The sequence below is a fragment of the Mus pahari genome, chromosome 2 (assembly GCF_900095145.1).
Source record: "Mus pahari chromosome 2, PAHARI_EIJ_v1.1, whole genome shotgun sequence".
NCBI classification, from domain to species: Eukaryota; Metazoa; Chordata; class Mammalia; order Rodentia; family Muridae; genus Mus; species Mus pahari.
Genome location: NC_034591.1, coordinates 21,981,127 through 22,005,289, shown reverse-complemented (window position 1 = coordinate 22,005,289; position 24,163 = coordinate 21,981,127). Strand labels below are relative to the sequence as shown.

General features: G+C 45.9%; 1 protein-coding gene across 4 annotated transcripts in view; it reads right to left on the bottom strand.

Annotated features, from left to right (window-relative positions):
• The window catches only part of Dpp6 (dipeptidyl peptidase like 6), a 900,820-nt gene that overhangs the window by 88,977 nt on the left and 787,680 nt on the right, over positions 1-24,163 (bottom strand). For all 4 annotated transcript variants that reach the window (XM_021188263.2, XM_021188277.1, XM_021188253.2 and 1 more), the window contains exons 9-10: positions 8,372-8,526; positions 5,583-5,680 (exon numbers count right to left, since the gene is read on the bottom strand). In XM_021188263.2, coding sequence (XP_021043922.1) covers positions 5,583-5,680; positions 8,372-8,526 — 253 coding nt within the window. The remainder of the gene's footprint in view (positions 1-5,582; positions 5,681-8,371; positions 8,527-24,163) is intronic.

Genomic DNA, 24,163 nt, shown 5'->3' with positions numbered 1-24,163 from the left:
GCCTGCCTGCTGACTGTAGGTCCTCCTGCTGACTATAGGCCTGCCTGCTGACTGTAGGCCTGCCTGCTGACTGTAGGTCCTCCTGCTGACTGTAGGCCTGCCTGCTGACTGTAGGTCCTCCTGCTGACTGTAGGTCCTCCTGCTGACTGTAGGCCTGCCTGCTGACAGTAGGTCCTCCTGCTGACTATAGGCCTGCCTGCTGACTGTAGGCCTGCACTTCCAAGATTCTTGGCTACTTCTTCCTATGTTTTCAAGGGCATTAAAATTTCTTAAAATTGTGTGTGTGTGCATGAGCACTGCAGCGCATGTGTGGAAGTCAGAAGACAGTGTTTGTGCATTGGTTCTGGATCAAACTTGGGTTGACGTTTGCAGCCGAGGCTTGACTGTAAGTGTCTTTTTTTTTTTTTTTTTGGTTTTCCGAGACAGGGTTTCTCTGTGTAGCCCTGGCTGTCCTGGAACTCACTCTGTAGACCAGGCTGGCCTCGAACTCAGAAATCCGCCTGCCTCTGCCTCCCGAGTGCTGGGATTAAAGGCCTGCGCCACCAGGCCCGGCTTGACTGCAAGTGTCTTAACCCACAGGCCCACCTCGCTCTTCCTTGAGGCATTTGAAAAAGTTCCTTTTACACCCTTCGTGAGGCAAGGGTCTCATTTCACATTCTACATTTGAAGTATTCCTTTTTACTTTTTATTTTGTGTCTCTGTATATGTATGCCACATGCGTAGGGCTGCCTATGGAGACCAGAAGAAGGTGACAAGAGTCCCCCGGGACTGGAGTCACAGGCAGTTGTGAGCTGCCCAACAGACATGCTTGGAACCAAATTCCTCATCATCTGGGAGAGCATCGAGCACTCTTAACCCCTGAGCCACCTCTCCAGCCCCCTTATTTCACTTTCCTTAATGGAGGCTCTTGCCAATGTCTAATGCTTACATGTTAGTCTCCATACTCAGATAGGACAAATAAAGAAATCTATCCTCAAAATTCTACAGAAATAATAACTTTGGTTCTAATATTTAAATTAATTTATTCATTCAGCAAATGTATCCTGAACTGAAATAACACACCATTTCCTGCTACAGAATGGTAGTATAGACTTATAAATGGTGTGTGTGTGTGTGTGTGTGTGTGTGTGCGCCCGCGTACGTGCATCCCTGCCTCATCCACTCCACATTGCAGGTGGGTCGGAAACTGTAACAAGTCAATAAAGAAAAGCCAGTGGCCCTCCTGGTTCTAAAGGGGAGAGCAAGCCCTCACAAAGTGCTTTCTTGGGAGAAGGGGTGGTAGTGAGGGATGTTGGGGCAAGCTGGAAAGATCAGTCAAGTAGAAGGTTTGAGTGATGAGTGCTTTAGCTGTTATAGAAACTGTCCTTTCCCCCAGTGAGGAGGGAACCACAGAGGCTCTAAGCAGGGGCCTCATGACACGCTGTGGTTTAACTGTCACTGTAGCTACTGTTTGGAGACTGTGGGGGCGATGCTGGTGGGCAAGGGAAAGGATGGGTAGCAACACATTCTTGCTGCAGTCAAGGACGTGGCCCAGATGTTCAAGGTGAAGGAGGAGTAGCCTAGACCGGAATGGGGAAGCTTTGAGGCCTGAGTGCGGGAAGGGGATCAGGCATTCCAGCTTGCAAAAGACTGCTCAGTTTCTGAGGCCAATTGGAAATGTTAGGTGATTTCATCCAACCCTCCTGCAGAGATGAATGAGTTCCTGCAAAATTACAATGAGTATCCCTTCCTGGATTTATCCCTTCCTGGATTTATCCCTTCCTGGATTTATCCCTTCCTGGATTTATCCCTTCCTGGATTGACTGCTTTTGACTGACTGGGCAGCTTTTAACCCTGCTGCTACAGAGGACTCTTCTGGACTCTGCCTGCTGGAGCAGCAGGAACCAAGCAAGTTCAATACCACATGTCTGCCAACTTATCTCTAGATACGCAGCTTCTTGAATGTCATCTGGACCCATCGGGACACATTTGTGCATCCTTTGTCAACTCTAGAGCTAAATCAAATCTTCAACTCAAGTCCTTAACTCACCCGAGACTCATATTTTGACCGCTTAATTGACAATGCCCAGTGGTGATGCTAAGCAGCCAGTTAGCAATATAAACATGAACTTCATTGGTAAGTAGGGGAGAGATGTGCCTGCAGAGACTATTCCAGGCCAGGAGACTGATGGCTGTGTGGGCCAGGCCTGTGGTCCCTGCACCACCTCCTAGAGTTTGACAGATACCCAGAAGACTACTAGTTTCTTTGGGAAGTCAATTATGTCAAATGATTTTTTTTCCCTGGGGCATACAGGATGTCTTGCTAAAAGCAGACACAGAAAAGACTATTTTCCTGAAGAAGAGACAAGTGAAAGGATGTTTTGAATAGCAGACACGTGAGAGGATGTGTGATGAAGGAGTATAAATATGATCCTACAGATAAATGGAGCAAGAGCATTGAGCATTGGTTTGGTTTGCTCTGCCTCACTATTCTACTCTAATGACACATATATTTTGGTGCTTAATAACATGTATGTATTGGTTTGCCTTACATAGTATTGTTGAGATCAACCTGTGGTAATGCTGTCATTGAGAGAAACTTGCCCCAGAACTGCTTGTGAGGTTTCTGTGGCAGCTTGCCCCTTCCATAGCCTTGGTGAGCTTTCCAGTTTCTTTACGATTAAATTACACCTGCTGGTTCATGCATGGTGTCTGCCTGCTGTGAGGACTGGACTGAAGCTGCTCATTTGTGTGTGGTGTCTGCATGCCTAAATGACTGGTCTGCAGCTGTGTTGTATTTGGTGTTTGCTACGGGACTGAACTGCTGACAAAAATGACCAAGCTCTCCTCCAAAGAACTATTGCTTGACAGGTCCACTTCCCCCATATCCCAAAGACTTTTCTCTTCCACTATCTCTGCTGGGTGGTGGGCTAGAGGAGAGGTTGAACTCTTATTAAAAGTAGGTTGCAAGAAATTTTTGCCTATGCTACACACTTCTATAATGGGAACTTTCCTCCTTTTTACGGAGGAGAGAACCAGCAAGAGAGGCTGGCAATGTCTGAGGCCACAGAACTGAGTCTAGTCTGTGGACAGGGAACCTCATTTCATGTCCGGGCTTATTTGTCTGGAGCTTTGTTGATGTCAGGAAGCCTCTTCCATCCATGGCTAGGGGTGGGTACAGAGGGACCAGGGCAGATACAGGACTCTGTGATACACAGAGGAGCCCCACAAGACTCAAAAGGTTCAAGGCGGAGAAGTTCTGGTCTAGTCTATGACCTGGGCAAATGGCGTCTTTTTTCTCACACTTTCATGATTCATCTCAGGCCCACGGTTGTTTACATGGTTGTGACACTTTGCCCAATCTCTGTCTCACTCTTTACACTGTAGGCTTCATGCTCATTCATTACTAACTTCCTACAGTCAGGTTGAATGACTGGCAAATGCCAACTGTGCTCACACGGAGACTGTACTCTGATATCTGTATGTGGATCTTAGAGAAACGTACTGGGGCCAGAGAGATGGCTCAGAGGATGAGAGTGTTTGGTGATCTTGAGGAAGACCTCAGTTTGGTTCCCAGAACCCACATGGTGACTCACAACCTTCTGTAACTCCAGTTCCAGGGGATCTGAACCCCTTTTCTGGCCTCTGCAGGCATTGAGTACATGTGCTGCACACATGTCTAAATGCAGGCAAAATACTTGTAGAGACAAAATAAAAATAAATAAGCCTTAAAAACAAATACACTCTAGGCAGTGTGACAGACAATCTGTAGGTATAGTGAGTGGCAACTGTGTGTCACAGATTTGGGTTGTTCTTGAAGCATGTTACTGCATTTAGCTTAAGAAATTTGAGCAAGCAGAAGACCTGAAAGCTAGAATTCAAACTTCACGTCCTGACTATAGCTAATTTTTCATTGTCCTTGAAGTTAATCAAGTCTGTGGAAACAGCATCACCAAATTGACTAAACGAGACTCCCAATTAACTCAAACAGATGGCTGAAATTTTCCAGGTGACTTTCTGTATTAATTCAGCACATTGACTAGACCAGGCCCCAGGAGGCTTGGCAGGGATTGGCTGAGAGGGGAATGGTGGAATAGAGGAATCTTCAGGAAAGATAGGTAGCAATAGTCTGAGATGTTTCATTTTAGTTAACAATATCAGGCAAATGATTGGCCTTCCTCAGCCAGTGCACATGGAGGGGTCTTCCTGGTGATGAGCCACAGGAGTTAGGTTTGCCCTAGGAAGCTGCCTGGGCTCAGGGTTAGGAGACCTAAGCTTGGGGTTCCTAATCCTGTCTGGCAAGGGGTAAAACCAGTCCAGGGTAGGAAGAGAAAGGAAGATGTTATCTTTTTACAGAGCACAGGTTCCAAGCCTGGTTTGCCTCCATTTTCTCTCATGGGCACCATGGCACCAAGTTCCACTGAAGAAAGGGTTAAAAGACCCTCACTGGAATTCTGCAGGGGAGAGGTGACATGGACCTCTCTGAATATCATTCTTTTCATCCCCTACCCCAAAGCACCCAAGGCCCCTGCACAATTCTACTGGGTTCCACCATGTTGCTCAGACTACTACAAATGAGCACAGCTGTCTTAGAGACTCACTGCAGGAAAGGAAAACTACACATTAGGGAACAGAGGGTACAATGTCAGGAAGAGAACAGAGCATGAGCATGTGATGGGGAACACTTCCCAGGAGGAGCTGGAGCAGCTGGGCCAAGCCCTTGTTCTTCCAGGAGCTGCCAGAAATGTCTAATAATGTGGAGATTTGTAAGTGACTGAAACATGAAGTCCCAGGCTAGCTAGATGATAAAATTTGGCCTGGGTACCTGCTGGGTCTCCAAACAGGGCGCTCTTGGCTTGCACAGGTCCATTTACAGACAGGCAGTGCCTTAGATGTGTGGGCCCTGGAATACTGCACTCACTGTCTCTCATTGTTCTCACCAGAGAGGTACAGTGGCCATGGAACTAGACTCTGGATGCTATCAGTCCCCACATAGCTTGACTTTAAGGGCAAAGCTGATATTCAAATCATGCCACGTAGATGGGATCCCATTTGGATGCTCTGATTTAACTAGACAGTCTGTACAAAGTTGATATTGCTAGCAATTGACCAACATGATTTTCCATGTGCCCTCTGAAGCACATGGCTGCCACCCACTGGGAATCTGGCCTTCTTAGAGCAGGACCCATCAGCATGTTAAAGGAACTGGTCAGCTAGAGGTCCTCTAAAATCCTGAAAATGGGATGCCGCCTACTGAAATCTGGTTCCAGGATTTTCATGTACCAGGCCATTCATGGGTATCATCTGTCTGCTGCGTGAATGTCCCAGCTGAGACAGGGGCTGACCAGACATGCTTTTCCAGAGGATCTTCCTTCTCATGGGGCAGGTTGGTTCTCCACCTTGATATATGGTAAAGAATTAAAGTATATGCTACCTGGTGTTCCCCCCTCCCCGCTTTTTTCCCCCAGGTAAACAATCCACAAGGAAGGCTGGAACAAAGTGCTTGGAATCTAGCCATTGCTTCAAGAGAGCCCATTCTAGAGATGCTGAATTAATGGCTTCCTTTTGAATTTGTTCCCAATGCAATGGTACACGACACCAACCTCATTCGAGGGTCATCAGGTGGCATCATCTCCAGGTCGTGGGTGGGTCCATTCAAGCCGATGACATGGAGCGAGATGCTGGGGTTTTCACTGCCAGCCTGAAAAGTGAGGGGACAGAGTTGTGAGGGAGCAGCCCGAGAGAAATAGCCTGGAGGTCACCCTGGCTTAGCAACATCTCTTCTGGAAGACTCCTATCTGGGCACTGTGGAGATCGATACTGAATACTATAACTTATGTTGAGGACGGATCAGTTGTGTTTCCGTGTGTGGCTGTATTGTATGTGTGTGTTCACGTGTGTGCATGTGATATGTGTGTGCTTGCACATATTTGGAGGCTTGAGGACAACACTGGGTGTTGTGTGTCCTTAGGTCCCACCCACTTTGTGTGTGTGTGTGTGTGTGTGTGTGTGTGTGTGTGTGACAGCATCTTTCACTGGTCTGGAATTCACCAAAGCTGGCTTATCAGTCTCAGGGATTTTGTCTTAGCCTTCTCAGGGATAGGATTACAGCTATATCCTACCTCACCCAGATGTTTTTATATGTGGCTCAAACTCTAGGCCTCATGCTTGCATGACAAATATTTTAACAACTGAGCTCTCTCCAGTCCTAAACCATGGAAATTTTAAAAGGCAAGAAGATCTTTGGGCCAGCTCTCTCTTCCCAGGAGTCTTGGCATCTTCCAATTCCATTCAGTTCACTGAGTCTGCCAATGTCAGTGGACACTTGGCCAGCCACATGAATGGGAAGGAAACTGTGGGGAAGGGCAGGAAAGGCACAGTGTCACAAAGTGTGGAGCATGCACAGGAGGTATGGAGCACTGGTCTCCAGGGTTACAGCTCACAGGTGGGTCTTCATCAAGAAGGGGCCACAGACCTGATCAATTCAGGCATCCTTTCAGTCTGGAGAACAAATTCTGGACTGAAAGAGGCTGGGAGAGATGTGGCCTCATTGGGAATGGTTTAGCCTGATGTCCTCACTCCCTCTGTACATTTATGTTAGAGGGAATCTGCCCCACAGTAAGGAACAGGGCTCTGACTGTTCTGGAGAGAAGAGAGCAGTAGCCAGAACTGTCAGTCAGTTGGTGGAGTTTCTGCTAAAACATGGAAGCCCAAGAGCTGAGCAAAATGGCACTTTCCAATTCCTCACATGTCCCAGAGCGTGCTACCAAATAAAGGAGTCTATTAGAGTTTGGGTTGTCAATGACATTTGTTCAGGATATATGTTTATGTGTGTGGTCATGGATGTATGATTGGTGTTTATATGGATGGCTGGTGGTGGTGCATGTGTGTGTTATTAGGGGATAAAGAGGGGCTAGGGAGATGTGGACTTAATCTCATAGACTATAATTAACTGAGTTCAGCTAGCAGATTTCATATTACAATGGAGGCTGGCGGGAGAAACAGAGACGCCCAGTCAATGGCAAATCCATGCAAGACTGTCCCAGGAGAGGGATGGAGACAAGGCTGTGGCCTCAGGGACTCATGTCCCTCCATGCTGGGAGCCTGACAGGCACTGGCCACACTTCCCAAATCCTTATGCTTGAGCTCTTGCCTTGTGTGGGTAGCGTTTGGGTGGTGCTGTTAGATGAAGTCATGTGGCTGGGGCCCAATGATGGCCTTCGTGTCTTGTCACAATGCCTAATTTATAAGTGCTGGAGATTTAACACAAGTCTCTCTGTGTGCTAGGAACTATATAAACTAGGCATCGTGATGTCTTCCTGTAATCCCAGCATTTGAGAGGTAGGAGGTCAAAAGTTCAAGGTCATCCTTAGCTACACAGAGAGTGCCTGGGCAACATGGGACATTTGAGACCCTGTTTTAAAAATGGGACTCATGAGAAGACATTAGCTTTGCCTCATCGGGACCTGGATCATCAACAGTCTGGTTCCAGCCAGCCAGCCTCCTCGAGGATATACTGTGGTAGCGAGGACACAGAGCTGGGAGGAAACTACCGTGGTCAGAATTGCTCAGGTCTGCAATATTCTGTTTGGCAGCTGGAACAGCCAAACTTACTGCTTTCTCTGGTCCATGGTTTTGGGATCCATGTGGAGCCTGTCTGTCTCCTTTGTTCTTATCATGGGTCCTCTACAGACCCAAGGACTTCCCACAACACAGAAGCATGCACCGCTAGCTTTTAGACAAAACAGGAGGCCTCAGGCTCAAATGTTCCCTGGCAGAAACAGGATGGTACTGCCAGGGGCCCAGCAATAAGAGCGTCATGCCTGCTTGACTGCCGGCCTTAAGGCAGTCTGGTGACGCCATTGGGAAGTAGGCTAGCCAGGTGTATGCACCTTGAGAGCTGCATCCAAGTTCCTAGATGCCAGCCTCCTTCCAGGTGAGGGAGTCATGGAAATTTCTGCATCACAACCTGCCTTGTGCTTGGATGCTGGGATGTGATGCAGACATGAGGTCTATAGGCCCCTCCCACTCTACTGCACCCTTTCTTGCTGTTCCACTGGCTTAGGCCTACCTCTGTCTACTCCGGTCACTATAACAAAATGTCAATGACAAAATGTCTTATAAACAACAGAGGTGTAAACCTCACAGCTTTGGAGTTGGAGTCCAGGGCCCAGGGACAGGGGACAGAGGGAGGTCCTTCCAATCTCCTGAAGCTGCATTCTGTAAGGAGCCAGAAGTGCAGGATTTTTGTCATTTCAACAAAGACGGGACTTTAGTGTGCCATAATAAGCATTTATAGTGCTGCTGACAAAGGCAGCTGACAGTACTTGGAACCAGTGGGCAAAAGGGTTCATGAGTGACTTGGGTTTGACTGAGCCTGTCCTTTGCCTACCTTAGGATAGTGGTAGGGCTTCACAGTGGGGTAGACAGAGCCTGTGTATGTTGGCAGCTCCATAAGTGGAACCCGGGAGTCGTTGATGGTGGCATAGGCGAGCCTTGTACCATCTGGTGACCACCAATGCGCGATGTGGCTCTTCAGAATCTCCTCTGTGGGAAAACAAAGCAGAGAATGGTGAGCAGAAGCTGATGCTGGGGAGATGGGCTGCAGGGTGCTATAGGGGCTGCAGGGGCTGCAGGGTGCTACGGGGGATGCAGGGTGCTTCAGGGTGCTTCAGGGTGCTGCAGGGTGCTACGGGGGATGCAGGGTGCTATAGGGGCTGCGGGGGCTGCAGGGTGCTACGGGGGATGCAGGGTGCTATAGGGGCTGCAGGGGGCTGCAGGGTGCTACAGGGGCTGCATGTTCTGCATGGGCTGTAGGGCGCTGCAGGGTGCTGCAGGGTGCTATAGGGGCTGCANGCTACAGGGGCTGCATGTTCTGCATGGGCTGTAGGGCGCTGCAGGGTGCTGCAGGGTGCTATAGGGGCTGCAGGGGCTGCAGGGTGCTACGGGGGTTGCAGGGGGCTGCAGGGTGCTATAGGGGCTGCAGGGGCTGCAGGGTGCTATGGGGGCTGCAGGGGTTGCCAGGATGAGTGCAGAGACCTTGGGCCTGTATGTCTGCTGTTACCTCTAAGCTACTATTCATCTTAGTCCTGCATTGGGGCTAAGAAGTGTCTGATTCCCACAATGAAGCCTGACACAGTAAACCAAAACTCAGCCAAACACATGCTGATGGTGTGAAATTGCCTTTTGTACAAATCTGACCCCTGGACCTAAGAAATACTTTGTCTCTTCTTAACTGTGTAATCATTGGATTTTAATTATAGCAATCATTTTCTATCTTTTTAAAAATATCTGATACATATTTCAAAGCCTTTTCTCTGCTAATGGGTGCTTTTGAGCTGGACTGTCATACAGGTGTAAATTAGTGTGTATATGCGTGTGCATGTGCCGGTGTGTGTACAGGTATATGCGTGCATATGCTGTAGTGTGTGTGTGTGTGTGTGTATGTGTGTGTGTGTGTAACTACTTTTTTAATTAACTGATTAAACATCAAAACTATCATTTCATTATTCAAGATTATCTGTGTCATGAAACATTTGTCCTTCTATGACATTTGATACAGGGTATAAAATAACACAGCAAACCACTTTTAACAGCTTTGAAAAACACAACCTTTCTGTAAACAGTTTTTTTTATTGAATATTGACTAAAGGAAAAAGATCTCCACCCCTGAAATCAATCATAATAATTCTCCACTCTGCAAGCTCCATCTTTCCCTGATAAATCAAATTCTTCCTCTTCTTCCTCTTCCTGTTCCTTCCTCTTCTTTTTCCTCTTCCTGTTCCTTCCTCTTCTTTTTCCTCTTCCTGTTCCTCCCAAGGCCAAACCCATGTGGGTACCCTTACCAAACACCATGGCCTTCTCACAGGTTAATTTGATTGATTACTGAATTGAAGCCTCGGTCTCCTAAAACTGTAACCTTGTTTGGTAACTGTAGGGTGGTTTGAATGAGAATGGCCCCCGTAGGCTCATGTACTCGAAGGCTTAGTCACTGGAGAGTGGCGCTATTTGAAAAGGATTAGGAGGTGTGGCCTGGCTGGAGGATGGACTTTGAGGTTTCAGAAGCCCATGCTAGGCCCAGTTCTACACCTGCCTCTATGCCTACAGAGCGGATGTAGCTCTCTACTAGTGCTACAGTGTCTGCCTGCATTTTGCCATACTATCCACCATGATGATAATATACTAAATCTCTGAAACTATAGTGAGCCCCCAATTAAATGCACTCTTTTACAAGAATTATCTTGGCTATGCACAGCACTAGAACCGTATCTAAGACAGACAAACTACAGGCATAACAACTTAACGTGGGGTCCTACAAGGGTCAGATGGATCTGAGCCTCAGTCACAATTTCCCTTTTTGTAACCAAATTCCTGGCAAGCAGAAAATTAGGGCAAGTTGGGTGGGGGGAGGGTATAGGGGACATTTGGGATAACATTTGAAATGTAAATGAAGAAAATATCTAATAAAGTAATTAAAAAAATTAGGGCAAGTTGTATTTTGGTTCACTGTTGGATCATCATGGTGTGGAGGATGTGATGACAGCACGCAAAGCTGCGATGACTGCACGCAAAGCTGTGATGACGGCACGCAAAGCTGCTTGCTCCTTTCTTAGCCATCTAGGAGTGGGGGAAAGGGAGTTCCAGCACTCAGCTAACGCTCTAGATTTCTCCCTATTTCATTCTTAATTGTTTTCTTTTTTCATTTTATTTTTTTATTTTTAATACATATAAGAAATAAATGTAATAAACCAAATACATGAACAAAAATACAAGAATCATATGATCATGTCAATGGAAACAAAAAGTCTTTGATAAGATTCAACATGCATTATTAATAAAAGCCCCAGAACAAGTAGGACTGTAGGAAACATATTCCAACATAATAAAGATTATGTATGACAAACTCATGGCCAATATCATCCTAAAAGAATAAAACCATTAATAAGCCCTGTTAAAATCAGGTGTGGGAGAGGAGTGCCCACTCTCCCTACTGCTCATCCACAATGTGACTGAAGCATCAGCTGGAGCAATAAGGCAATAGAAAGGATACAAATGGGAAAATATTAAGTCAAATTATTTTCAATTGAAGGTTATATTATCTTATATCCAATGTCCCCAAAATTTGACTAGACAAATTGTGGAAATTATCAATAATTTCAGCAAAGTGTTATGATACATAATTGACTTACAAAATTTCCCAGTCTTAACACATATGAGTAACAAGCCTGCTGAGAAAGAGATCAGGGCTCAAGGCACACTCCTCTCCCCAGCTTCTCAAATAAAATAAAATATTTAGAATATACATAACATCCAGAACAGAGAACAAACAAACAAACAAACAAAAAAGAAAAGAAAACTGAGTCTATGGAACAAGTTCTAAGCTTCAGTATGGTAGTTTCAAATAAAAAATAGGTCTATTAGCAAGTTGCTAATGACTTTATAAAAACAAACAAACAAAATAAAATAACAAAGAATATACATAACAAAAGAGGTTAAAAAAACCTTCTACAATGAAAACTTTAAATGTGTGAAGAAAGAGATTAAGAAACATACTAGAATTTGAAGACCTCCCAAGTGTACAGCTTGGTAGAATTAACATTGTGAAAAAAGGCCTTCCTATCAAAACAATTCACTGATTCAATGAACTCACAATCAACATCCTCATCTCATTCTTCACATAAATAGAAAGAAAGTCCTCAGTTTTATATGGAACAACAAAGACCCAGAATAGCCAATTAGTCCTAGGTAAGTGTTTGTTTCTATGCATTCTGCTCGTTTTAAGTGCTAAGTGCGTCTGTCTATGACCCCAACTTTTATATATTTGTTTCTACTGAGTCAATTTTGTTCAATATTAGAATGGCTACTCCAGCTTATTTTTGGGACCATTTGCCTGGGAAATTGTTTTCCAACCTTCTACTTTGAGGTAGTGTCTGTCTTTGTCACGGAGGTGCATTTCCTGTATGCAGCAAAATGCTGGGTCCTGATTACATATCCAGTCTGTTAGTCTATGTCTTTTTATTGGGGAGTTGAGTCCATTGATGTTAAGAGATAATAAGGAAAAGTGACTGTTACTTCCTGTTATTTTTGTTGTTAGAGATGGAATTATGTTTATGTGGCTATCTTTGCTTGGGTTTGTTGAAATATTACTTTCTTGCTTTTTCTAGAGTGTAGTTTCCCTCCCTGTGTTGATGCTTCCCATCTGTTATCTTATGTAGGGCTGGATTTGTGGAGAGATATTGTGTAAATCTGGTTTTGTCATAGAATATCTTGTTTACTCCATCTATGGTAATTGAGAGTTTTGCTGGGTATAGTAGTCTGGACTGGCATTTATGTTCTCTTAGGGTCTGTATGACATCTGTCCAGGATCTTCTAGCTTTCACAGTCTCTGGTGAGAAGTCTGGTGTAATTCTGATAGGTCTGCCTTTATATGTTACTTGACCTTTTTGCTTTACTGCTTTTTAAGATTCTTTCTTTGTTTAGTGCATTTGGTGTTTTTATTATGTGATGAGAGGAATTTCTTTTCTGGTACAGTCTATTTGGATTTCTGTAGGCCTCTTGTATGTTCATGGGCATCTCTTTCTTTAGGTTGGGGAAGTTTTCTTCTATAATTTTGTTGAAGATATTTACAGACCCTTTAAGTTGGGAATCTTTGCTCTCTTCTATACCTATTATCCTTAGGTTTGGTCTTCTCATTGTGCCCTGGATTTTCTGGATGTTTTGGGTTAGGAACTTTTTGCTTTTTACATTTTCTTTTACTTTTGTGTCAATGTTTTCTATGGTATCTTCTGCCCCTGAGATTCTCTCTTCTATCTCTTGTATTCTGTTGGTGATGCTTGCATCTATGACTCCTGATCTCTTTCCTAGGTTTTCTAACTCCAGGGTTGTCTCCCTTTGTGATTTCCTTATTGTTTCTAGTTCCATTTTTATATCTTGGATGGTTTTGTTCATGTTCTTCACCTGTTTGATTTTGTTTTCTTGAAATTCTTTAAGTGAATTTTGTGTTTCTTCTTTAAGGCCTTCTAGTTGTTTACCTTTATTCTCCTGTATTTCTTTAAGGGAGTTATTTATGTCCTCCTTAAAGTCCTCTATCATCATTGTGAGAAGTGATTTTAGATCCGAATTTTGCTTTTCTGGTGTGATGGTGTATCCAGGACTTGCTATATTTGGAGAATTGAGTTCTGATGATGTCATATAACCTTGGTTTCTGTTGCTTATGTTCTTATGCTTGCACCACCCAGAGAAAACTAGTTCATAAAGTGGCACACTCATAAAGACAGGCCAGAGGAGAGCGGGAGCTATGGGGAGGCACAATCTTAGACAACAGGTGAATCAATATGGGAGGTGGGGATCCATGTACTCCTCTACCAGGGAGGAGGAAGGAGGATGTGTCCACAGTCTACACATGAGACTCAGCCTTTCTCTGGGTGACTATAAAACAAAACGGACCCATCCTAGAAAGGACAGAGATAGATGTGGGAGTCCAATCAGAAGAGCCCAATATTCTTCTAACACACAGGCATCTCTATTCATCAGAGAGAGGTGAACTTTGCAGGGCCAGGGAGAAAAATCCTACCTTTCTTTGTTTACAGTTGTTTTATTTCTAGGATAGAGCTTTGCCTATATAGTTCAGATTGGTCTTAAACTAGTGATTCTCCTGCCTCTGTCTCTCAAGTGTGAGATGACAGGCATACCCTACTTCACTTGGCTTCTACTGTGTTTTTATTTTATTTTTTTTATCATATCCAGAGAAGATATTGCCCAAGTGGTACAAGTCAGGTTCTGGGAATTTGCAGCTGCCAGGATCCTCTCTGTTTCAGAAACACTCACAGTGATGAGATGCCCTTCTAGATTGTTTTTAAAGTAATGTCCCCTGCCCCTGTGCCATAGGTAAGGTCCATTCAGCAGGCCATTGTTACCCCAACCTGCTCTGTGTTTCTGGAGAGGTAGGGAGCCAACTCAGGCAGTTGAAGACACACAGGAGGAAAATCATGTGTCTACTTAGCTGAGAATAGAGAAAGCTGAGATAGTTGGGAGTTATAGGCCAACATGGGCATGGAGGGGAAACAGATGCATTGGAGGACTGGGGGCTGCACTGGTGTCAGGACCTGGGATGCAGAACAGATTGTAGGGGGCAAAGCTTACTAGGAGGATTCAGATCTTGCCAGTGCTGGCCTGACTGCTCCTTATGAAATGTATCACAGCCCAGTCAGAGGGCTCCTGGGTCTCTCTAAGAGCTGACTGCATCCCTAAGGGACCTTCTGATGGTACACAGCTCTTCTCTACCTCCTCCTCTCTGGGGGACCTAGGCCCACTGAAGGAATTAGGAGCCTCACTAAGTGGCGTTATCCTGTCCCTCACCCCCCGCCCCGCCTCACTGAGCTCCTTCCCACAGGCTTTTGCAGCTTGTCTCCCTACTGCATAGGTAAGTTTTCTGGGGATTCCAGCCTCATCTCAGTCTCAGAATATGCATGTCTTGTGTCAAGGTGACTTTTCCCATGCAGGGCAGCCTAGGCTAGTGCACAGAGCCACTCAGAGGGAGTTTAGGGGTTCTGGAGTCCAGGGTTCAAGCTATAACCTGCCTGTCTCTTAAGTCCCCATCTATTGAAGTGAAAGGGATCACTGCAGCCCTTGACAACTATTCTGGCTGTGCTGGGATCTCACAGTGTTCATCCAGCTCCACAGGACATTTCTAGTACCCTTGAGGACACAGAGGTGAGTGAGCAAGCTAGGGAGTGAATGAAGAAAAAGAAGAGGAAGAGGAGGAGAAGGAGAAGAGGGGAGGGAGAGGATGGGGGATGAGGAAGGAGAGAAGGAGGAAGAGGGAGAGAAGAGGGGGGTCCAGAGGAGAGGAGGAGAGGAGGAGGACAGAAGGAGGAAGGGGAGGAGCGAGAAGAGGAGGAGAGGAGGAGGAAGGAGAGAAGGAAGAGGAAGAAAGCACAGACCAGGCTTCAGGGCTTGTAATTCTTTTGTGTTTTCTGCAGCAGAGAGAGTGATTTTGAGGTGTGAGTTTGGAATGAGGTGATTCAAAAATGACTTTATGCAGAGTCACCTGATCTGCAGGAGTGCTCACAAGGAAGAGTGAGTAATGAGTCCCTACAGATGGTCTCTGGAAAATGCAGCCCGCTTCTAAACAGAATGCACTGCAGGGCTAGGCTAGAAGGAATCTATTGACAATCACCTACGGTGACCTAGCAGGGCAGAAGGAGGAGGACCAGAGTCTGGCAAGGCAGCAGAGGTGCCTCACTGCTGGCGTGTGCTCCAGGGAGCCCAGGCAAGCCCAGTAGAAAGGTGGCTGGCCACTGCAGAGATAGCCAATGAAGAGACAAGCCCAGTCACAGCTAAGCCCTGGAGAGGGAACTAAGAGGGAAAGATGGGGCAGGTGAAACCCCCGACAGCATAGCATCTTATGAACACTTTCTCCAGCATTCCCTTCCTAATGAGGCATCTGTGTGATTGGCATGAGCCAGACGTACTTCAAAAGTAGAAATCTGCAGACAGGGGAAGAATCCCCATTTCACCAAGAGCTCACTCCATGAGCTCTTTACCTGGAACAACTCAAACAGCAAACCTTTCTGAGCAAGTGGAATAGTAATGAGGAAACAGGAAGACCTGTTTCCCTTTGCTTTTCCTTGCTTTGCTGGGGGAGCGATTTTAGTACACATACAAATACACACATATACACACACATACACACACACATGTAATATACATAAATATGCACAAACATACACACACAGACACATGAGCACACGCAGACAGACCCACATGCACACGCAGACATATACATATGCACGCACATGTGCACACACAGAGATGCACATATGAAGACACAGGCATACACATTCATACACATGTACACACAGACAGACACACATGCACACTCAGACATATACAAATAAACATGTACATACATACACATGCATGCACATGTGCACACAAGCACACATGAAGACACAGACATATACATGCACACAGAAGCACACACATGCACACACACTGATCCATCTGAGGACACTGGCTCATTGATGGCTTTCTCTGTGAGATGCAGGAGGAGAATGTGTGCAGCTCAGCTCCTGGGAGCACAAGCTAGTTTCTCTGTTGTTGGTGAAATCATTTGCCATGCTGTTAATTTCTATGGACTACCTTAAGAGTATGTCTAGTATGATAAACCTCCTATTGGCTCAGGGGATGAAGGCCAATGTCATACACACTGCCTGGAGACCTCCATCTTCATGCCACCATATGCAACAGGTGTTCAGTAGTGTGCAAACGTAAGATACTGTGTGTGTGAGTGCTATTTACCCCGATGTGGACTGTGACTCATGGTGACTTGAGAGTGGGGAGAACCATGTCCTCACTCCTGCAGAAGATCCTTAGGTAGCCATGGTCTGAACGCTGACAGGGGAAGACAGAAATTTTGACATTGTGATAAGAATGAACCTGGGGCACCTCAGGCTGATGTGCTAGCTGGCCACAGGAAGGCAAACCAGAAACTATATATGATCTCACGTACATGTGTGATCTATAAAAGATAGAGTAATGGACACAGACAGACAGAAGGCAGTGAGTCTATTTTTTTTTAATTGTGGTGAACTTCACATAAGTGAGACTCACCTGGGAAGAGAAGCCTCAGTTGAGAAAACGCCTCCATCAGCTGCCTGCAGGTGAGTCTGTGGGGCATTTTCCCGATTGAATCTAAGTGGAAGGGTCTAACTCATTGCAGATGGTGTCATCCTTGGGCAGGTAGTTTGGGATGCATACAAAAGCAGGCTGAGCAAGTTATGGGGAACAAATCAGTACCAGAGCTCCTCCTGGTCTCTGCTTCCGCTCTGCCTCCAGATTCCTGTCCCAAGTTCTCACCCCGACTTCCCTTCATGAAGGGTTATAAGCTGTAAGGCGAAATAAACTCCCCCCCAAAGTTGCTTTGGCCATTTCTTTTTTAAATCATAGCAATAGAAACCTAACTAGGAGAAGCGGAAGGGTGAGATGTAGGACATATGGGTCAGGACGGATGACCAGAGTTAGTAATGCCTCATTCACGAGACATGCTCAACAGAGATGTGAGTGTTCTCCCCACAGGACACACGTGATGTCATACATTTACTAATTACATTCATTTAGGAGTTCAACAGGACCATCATATACACATAAACTTTTAACCTGTAAATCATAAAAAAGCACAAAATAAACCATGACTGTACGGAGACAAACATGCTAGCTGATCCAGCGAGCACTGGCATTGGGTCATACGAGCTTGACATCATACATGACATATACATCTCAGTTTGGGGGAAAACTTCTTAAATAGGGAAAATAATACAGTTTCCAGAGCAGAATCACAGGGAGAATTTGTCCCCTAAAAGAAAGGTTGAAGTTCTAACCTTCCCTGAGAGTGATCTCACTCGGAAACAGGGTCAATGCACAGTGGTCATTAGATGTAAGCCAGGTTGAGGTTTTCCTGGAGAGGGTGGATCTTAATCCAATATGGCTGGTGTCCTGAAGAATGGAGAGGTGACAGACACAGGAAGACCGTGCAGTGATAACAGATGTTGAGGTGTTGTGCCTGCAAACCTGTGTTAACGTTATTGACCAAAGCCCACGCACTCCACCTGAGCAAGGTTCTGTGCCATATGGTAGAAACAGTTTAGAAGTTAATCTTAAACAACATGCGAGCTGGCATTTTCAAGTGGTCTGGGAGTGGTCGGAGCAAACTATAGCAGAGTTGGAGGATAACAGAAATCCAAATGAAATCAGGAAGACAGAGTGGAGGAGCCTGGAAATTCATGTCCTCCCTTCTTCCAGACAAAGAATAAATGAATTGTGGTTACATGGGAGGCACTATCTACTAGCCCTTAAAGGTTAGGTGTGGCATATTCTGAGTCCAGACCCTGCAAAGGGGATAGCAAGTGACAGTCATTGCCTCTCTTTCCTGCTTCCTGCTGGCTGGAATGAAGACAAAGTATAACATTGTGGTTTGAACCTCAGAGGCCCATAAGATGGGAACCACCTGGGGGCCAGGCTTCCTACTGGGCAGCTTGCTCCTTCAGCAAGTACTGTCCAGAACTGGGCAGCTACTGCTATCCCCAAGTGGAAGGCAAGGCTGCCTGCCAGCGTCACATCAGTCTCCAGAAGGGACCTGACCCAGCAGAGCATGCTTTCTGTTTGGCCAGCTCTATGACAAGGGGGCTCAGTGACAGAGAAGGCCAATTGTACAGCCCTGGTGGACAGCTGTTTGGGGACAATGCCCAGCTTAGATGGGAGGTACTAATCCCAGGAGGGAAAGCTTGGACTGGAGGGAAGGTCCTTGCCCTGTGGCAAGGGAGTGGAGGTCCTCTTGGTGGCTGGGTTTAGGGGTCCTTGACCTACAGACCCATCAGTCAGGCTCAGCCTGAAGGTTGTGTAGAGCAGCACAGATGGAAAGGGAAGCAGGGACCCTTGGGGACTTCGATAGAAAACAGTCTTAGCTAGTGTCCCACAGTGAGCCTTAATATGTCCCACAGGTGGTCTGCTGAGGTCCCACAGGTCTCGTTTTCTGGGGCAAGGTAAAGGGAGGCTGAGAGGTTAAGGTCTGTTCCTGTTTCACTAAGCACAGACTTTTGCTCCTAAACCTGCTTGCATGTGAATGCTCTCTGACTCAGTGGACTGGGGGCATAGAAGGTAGGTCCACACATTTACTGTCCCTCCCTCTGCAGCAGAGCCATTTCTGAACTGTTGGAAGTCAGCCAGCCAGTGTCACAGACAGGGCCTACCCTGGGCCTGCCTTTTGTATACCTTGTTGAGTACAGAAGAGAGGAGATGCCAGCTCTGCCATGCTCAGCCTAATTCGAGGATGTCACTGCAGGTCACCAAGAGCAACTTTAATGGCAAATGTTTTGTGTAGAAAATATAAGGGAGAGGAAACGCCTGGGCCAGGAGGTCAGGCTCCTGTGCCTGGGCTGCTCTGTTTGTTAGTGCTTTCTTTAGCTCTTCATTCTTCATCTGTTTTCAGTGGGTAGAACCTCCTGAAGCGTAGCCCTGAGGCTTTCTTTTGATGGGCCCCTTACCCAAACAAATAACAGAGTATCATGTATATATTCCTTTCTTTTACTTCATTGTTGAATCATATAGCATTCATTCATTCATTCATTCATTCATTCATTCATTCATTCATTCATTCAGCATTCAGTCATCCATTCACTTAATGACACCCTAACACAGCAGACTGAGAAAACACACTGTGGACAGACATGGAGAACTATTTGAGAGTCGGGAGGGAGATGGAGGCATGAGGATCAGGAGTTCAGGTGCATTCTGGGAGACATAGTGAGCTGACTGCCAGAGACATTATCTTGAAGTCCTACAGTCAGTGAATAAGAACAGTGTTTGCTTACTGGTTCTGGCCGTTCCCTGAGAAACAAGAGTGCAGGTTTTTGTTCAAGGTCACGTGTGACATGGAGTTCCCAACTGGAACCGAGAAGCAGAAAGCTGGGGGCCTGCTTGGATCTGGAACTGAAGGAGACTCGGGGCAGGAAGGGAGGAGAGGTGAGGCAGCTTCTGATCTCAAGTGACAGTTGCTGGCTGAAGGCCATCTTGTCACCATTCTGTGCTGGGTGACAGGGGCAAGTTGCCTCAGGAAGAGACTATGTGCCTGCTTGAGTCACACAGCAGAAAGCATCATACTTTTCTCTCATTCTCCCTGCCACAGTGTGTGCTGAGAGTGGATGTGAAGGAGCCATTAGAGCATGAGAGGGCCCTCACTGGAGGGGATCATCAAGTGATCCTCAAATGTGAAGAGAGTAGCTACGAGAGGAGCAGATGTGCACATCGGCCTGTGGGCTTTGCTGGAGCAGTGCACCCTGACCATGAAATCAGGAAAAGGAAACTGTCAAAGACTCACGCTGCTGAGGGGGAGGTGGACACGATTCTCACTGATCTCACCCTGGCCAAAGCTGGCTTCCACTGCTCATTCTTTAGGAATATTGTTTATTACATTATTTACATATATTTGAGTTGCATGCTGCATGGATTTGTGCATGGGTGCATGTCACAGTAAGTACATGGAAGTCAGATGGCAACTATAGGAGTTGGTCCCCTCCTTCCATCTCGTGAGTCCCAGGGATTGAACTCAGATCATCAGTCTTGGTAGAAAAGTGCCTTTATCTGCCAAGCCGTTTGGCTCTGTTGTTGCTCATTCTTATGCCATGTATACAGATGGATCTTCTCTGCAACAGCACAATCCATGCAAGCCCCTGCAGCTCAGTGCTCACCACATTACAATCCAGCAGCAGCAGCTCCTTAGCAGGGGCCAGAACACCCAGGAAAGCAGGACTGACAAGGTGGAGACTGAAGAAAGGGTGGGGTACTTCCTTTCAACATCCCCGCCTCCAAACCTTGGCACATTTTGCCCTTCCTCTAATCTCAGGTAGAACTCCAATTCTGCACATCTTTGTTTTTCTTTCTTATCAAGATTTATAGGCTAGACACATGGTGTGTGTGTGTGTGTGTGTGTGTGTGTGTGTGTGTGTGTATGTATATGTATGTATGTATCTCCTTAACTGAATTTCTATAAGACACAGCAGCACTGTTTCCTGGTAAATGTAGCCTGGCCTACCTGCTGTGATTAGAAATCCCCTCCCCCAAGAGCAGCCAAGGCAGTGGGCACTGTCAGTCTCCACACTTCAACACACCGAAGGGACAAACTCTCAGTGGTTCATGGGTCCCCAGGCTGGGATGTTCTGAGCTTAGTGCCACTAAGCTTGACCTTCTCTACCTCCTTTTCTTCCCTCCCTACCTCCACACTGATACCCACCTGTGCCTTCAGAGCCCACGCCTTTTGACCTCTGGGAACTTCAGCATCTTAACTTTCTTACTGAAGAGCCCCCTTTAACCCAGGTCAGGTACCCAGGCAGCCTGGAGATGATGGATATCTGTGCTCAGGATGAGCCAAGGCTTGCCCAAATCATTCCTGAAATATGTCTGGTTTTCAAGCATAACACTCTTATATCTGGTGTGGATGTAGTAATCTACCCAGTGATTGGTTTAGTGTCTCACATAAAATGGATTATCAACTGTATAATGAGTTTTCATTTCCCTACAATTATAATTTTCTTCTTGATGTTTCCCCAAAGCTGATCACTCTCTTAGTATGCACCAGAAAGTTAAAAGAGACAGAGTATCTCAAGAGAGAACGTTCATTCCCAGGGACACAGCTACCAGCCACAGTTTATGTTAAGCAAGGGTTTCTTACAAAGGGCAGGGCTTAATTTCCATGGTCTTATGAAAGACATATTTGATACAAATCAAAATGATTGCCTTAAATTATAGGTAAGATATTTGTTTACGTTGGCTCAGCCCTTAGGCACGATGTCTGTCTCACTCCCCTTCCCTCAAGGCTCAGGGGTCTTTGAAGATGAGTTGGTGGATAGATTGCAAGAGCCAGAAGTAGTGGACTTCAGGGATGTGGTGATTGCTGGGCAACAGCAGCTACACATATGATCTCACAATGGCTTGGGCATGCACAAGACTAGAGAAGGATGGTGGGGATGAAGTCCTGCCCCCAGCTGAGAGGACATTGGTATGGGACAGCTGCTCAAGAGAGTCAGATTTCTTTAATGGTGTGATCCCTGGTAGCTGACTATATGTCAGGGCAGGCCCACACCTAAATGTACTTGGGCAACACAGGATGGACTCAGTGGCTTGAAGTGTGTGTGGGGAATGGGTGGATCTGAGTAGAGTTGGGGGAGGTAGAAGTGAATGTGGTAAAAATACATTGTGTGAAGTTCTCAAAGAATTAACAAAACATTATTAAAAAATCAAGAAGAGGGGCTGGCCAAGGAGCTGAAGGGGGCTGCAACCCTGTAGTTGGAACAGCAATATTAACTAACCAGTACCCCCTGAGCTTGTGTCTCTAGCTGCATATGTAGCAGAAGATGGCCTAATCGGCCATCACTGGGAAGAGAGGCCCCTTGGTCTTGCAAAGTTTATATGACCCAGCACAAGGGAAGGCCTGGGCCAAGTAGTGGGAATGGGTGGGTAGGGGAGCAGGGGCGGGGGGGGTGTAGGGAACTTTCAGGATAGCATTTGTAATGTAAATAAAAAAAAAAAGAATAGGGGCTGGTGAGATGGCTCAGTGGTTAAGAGCACTGACTGCTCTTCCAAAGGTCCTGAGTTCAAATCCCAGCAACCACATGGCTGCTTACAACCATCCGTAACGAAATCTGATGCCATCTTCTGGAGTGTCTGAAGACAGCTATAGTGTACTTACATATAATAAATAAATAAATATTTAAAAAAAATCAAGAATAAGATTTGCTTTCTTGAAGAACTGTAAAAAGGATCATTTAATACATATTTTCTAAGAAAACCCTAATTCAGCAGCATTTGCCTGAATCAGCCTGAGATGTTCTGTATAATTATTTCTTAATATCATTGAAAACAGTATGTACTAGACAGGAAATTAGGTCTCAAGGTTATTAAAGAAAAGGTTAATTAGCTATAAATTATGAATGACTTTTGGGTAGTTCCCATTCCCCACACAATTGGTTCATCTTGATTTTGGTTTCAATGGTAAAAGAACAAGAGTGAGCCCTTCGTCTTAGGCTGGTGTGAGGATTCTATGTGAATGGGAACCCACCCTGGCCTGTGTCAGCAAGGAGCAGTAGCATAGTGTCATTCACAGACATGGGATGTCCTCAGGTTGTCTGAATGGAATCCCAGAAAGCAAATCACACCCCAGGCTCAACACAGCCCTTCCTAATCATGTGGTCCTCACACCCTGGGCCCAGCAAAGTCTCCCCTAATGGTCTGGTGCTCATGCTCTGTCCCCCATGCTTCCTGAGGTCACACCGAGGACAGTGTGCAACACTCAAGAGGACCACACTCTGGTTCTAAATGGGCACATTAGAATCATTCTGCTCAAAGGCAAGACTGTGTACCAAGGCTGTATAACCTACTATCAAAACCAAGCTATATTCATAATGGGGACACAAAACAGGAGGTGACAAGGTCTTGGTCAACTCTAGTATTCCTTTGACAATGACTGCAGTGGCTATCTCTACCATTTGATAATGGCAGCTGTATGGACCCAATGTGAGGATAATGCTGGGGGTAAACCAATGACCTCTGTAGGCATGAGGTGACACTGGTCAGGGTCACAGGGACTCTCAGTGTCCTCTCTAAGGTGAGGTGACAGGGGTCAGCGAGATACCATATTCTCAAACAGCTCAGCCCCACACAGTACCCATTCGTCAACATCTGGCACCCCAGACTGTGATCCACACAAGCTATTTAGAACAGAGTGAAGGTGTGTGACTTGTAGTCTGGACTGCACGTGCTGTTTCTGAGAGGGGAATCCAGCCATTTGTAGTGGCCATACTATGCTGGACACTTTCAGCTCCTTTGCTAACTGTCCCTTGTATCAGAGTGATGTCCCAAACACATGCAGCTTCAGGTATAGGGCAAAGGGTCAAGCCATACAGTGGATAGTAGATGCTCTGTGAATGACTCCAGTTGGGCTTAAACTGACATGCATTGTCTGAGGTGGACACCCATTCCTGAGTGCTACATCTACTCTAGCACAGCATGGGGCACAACCTCACTTATCCCCATGCCCACAACAGCATCTCACCCCCAGAACCTTCTAGCTTTTTGGACCCAGCCTTCATCACTTGAGTTTTGAACAGGCTGTAACTGAGAAGCCCACTACAAACATGGTCTTCAAAAGAGCTTTACAAACAGCAAGTGCTCAATAACTGCCTTCAAAATAGAGGTGTGGGTAGTGCAACTAGGTGGCACTCAGCTGAAGGTCTGGGGAGGCTTTATAGCACTGTGCTGAAATGCATTGCCGGCTACTTCTTTCAGAGCATTGAAAGCTGATACTGAGCTCCGCATGCTGGGGAACCTTTTCATCGCAACACCCGGGAGGCAGTAGCTGGATCTCTGAGTCTGAGGCCTCACTCTGGTCTACAGAGTGAGTTTGAGAACAGTCAGAGCCTCACAGAGGAGCCCTGTCTCAAAACAAAACAAAACGAAACGAAACGAAACAAAACAAAAACAAAACAAACACAAAACAAAACAAAACAAAAAGCAGAATGAAACAAAAAACAAAACAAAAAGCAAAACACAAAACAAAACAAAAAGCAAAACAAAAAACAGAATGGAACAAACAAAAAACAAAAGAACAAAAAAAAAAAAAAAAAAAAAAAAA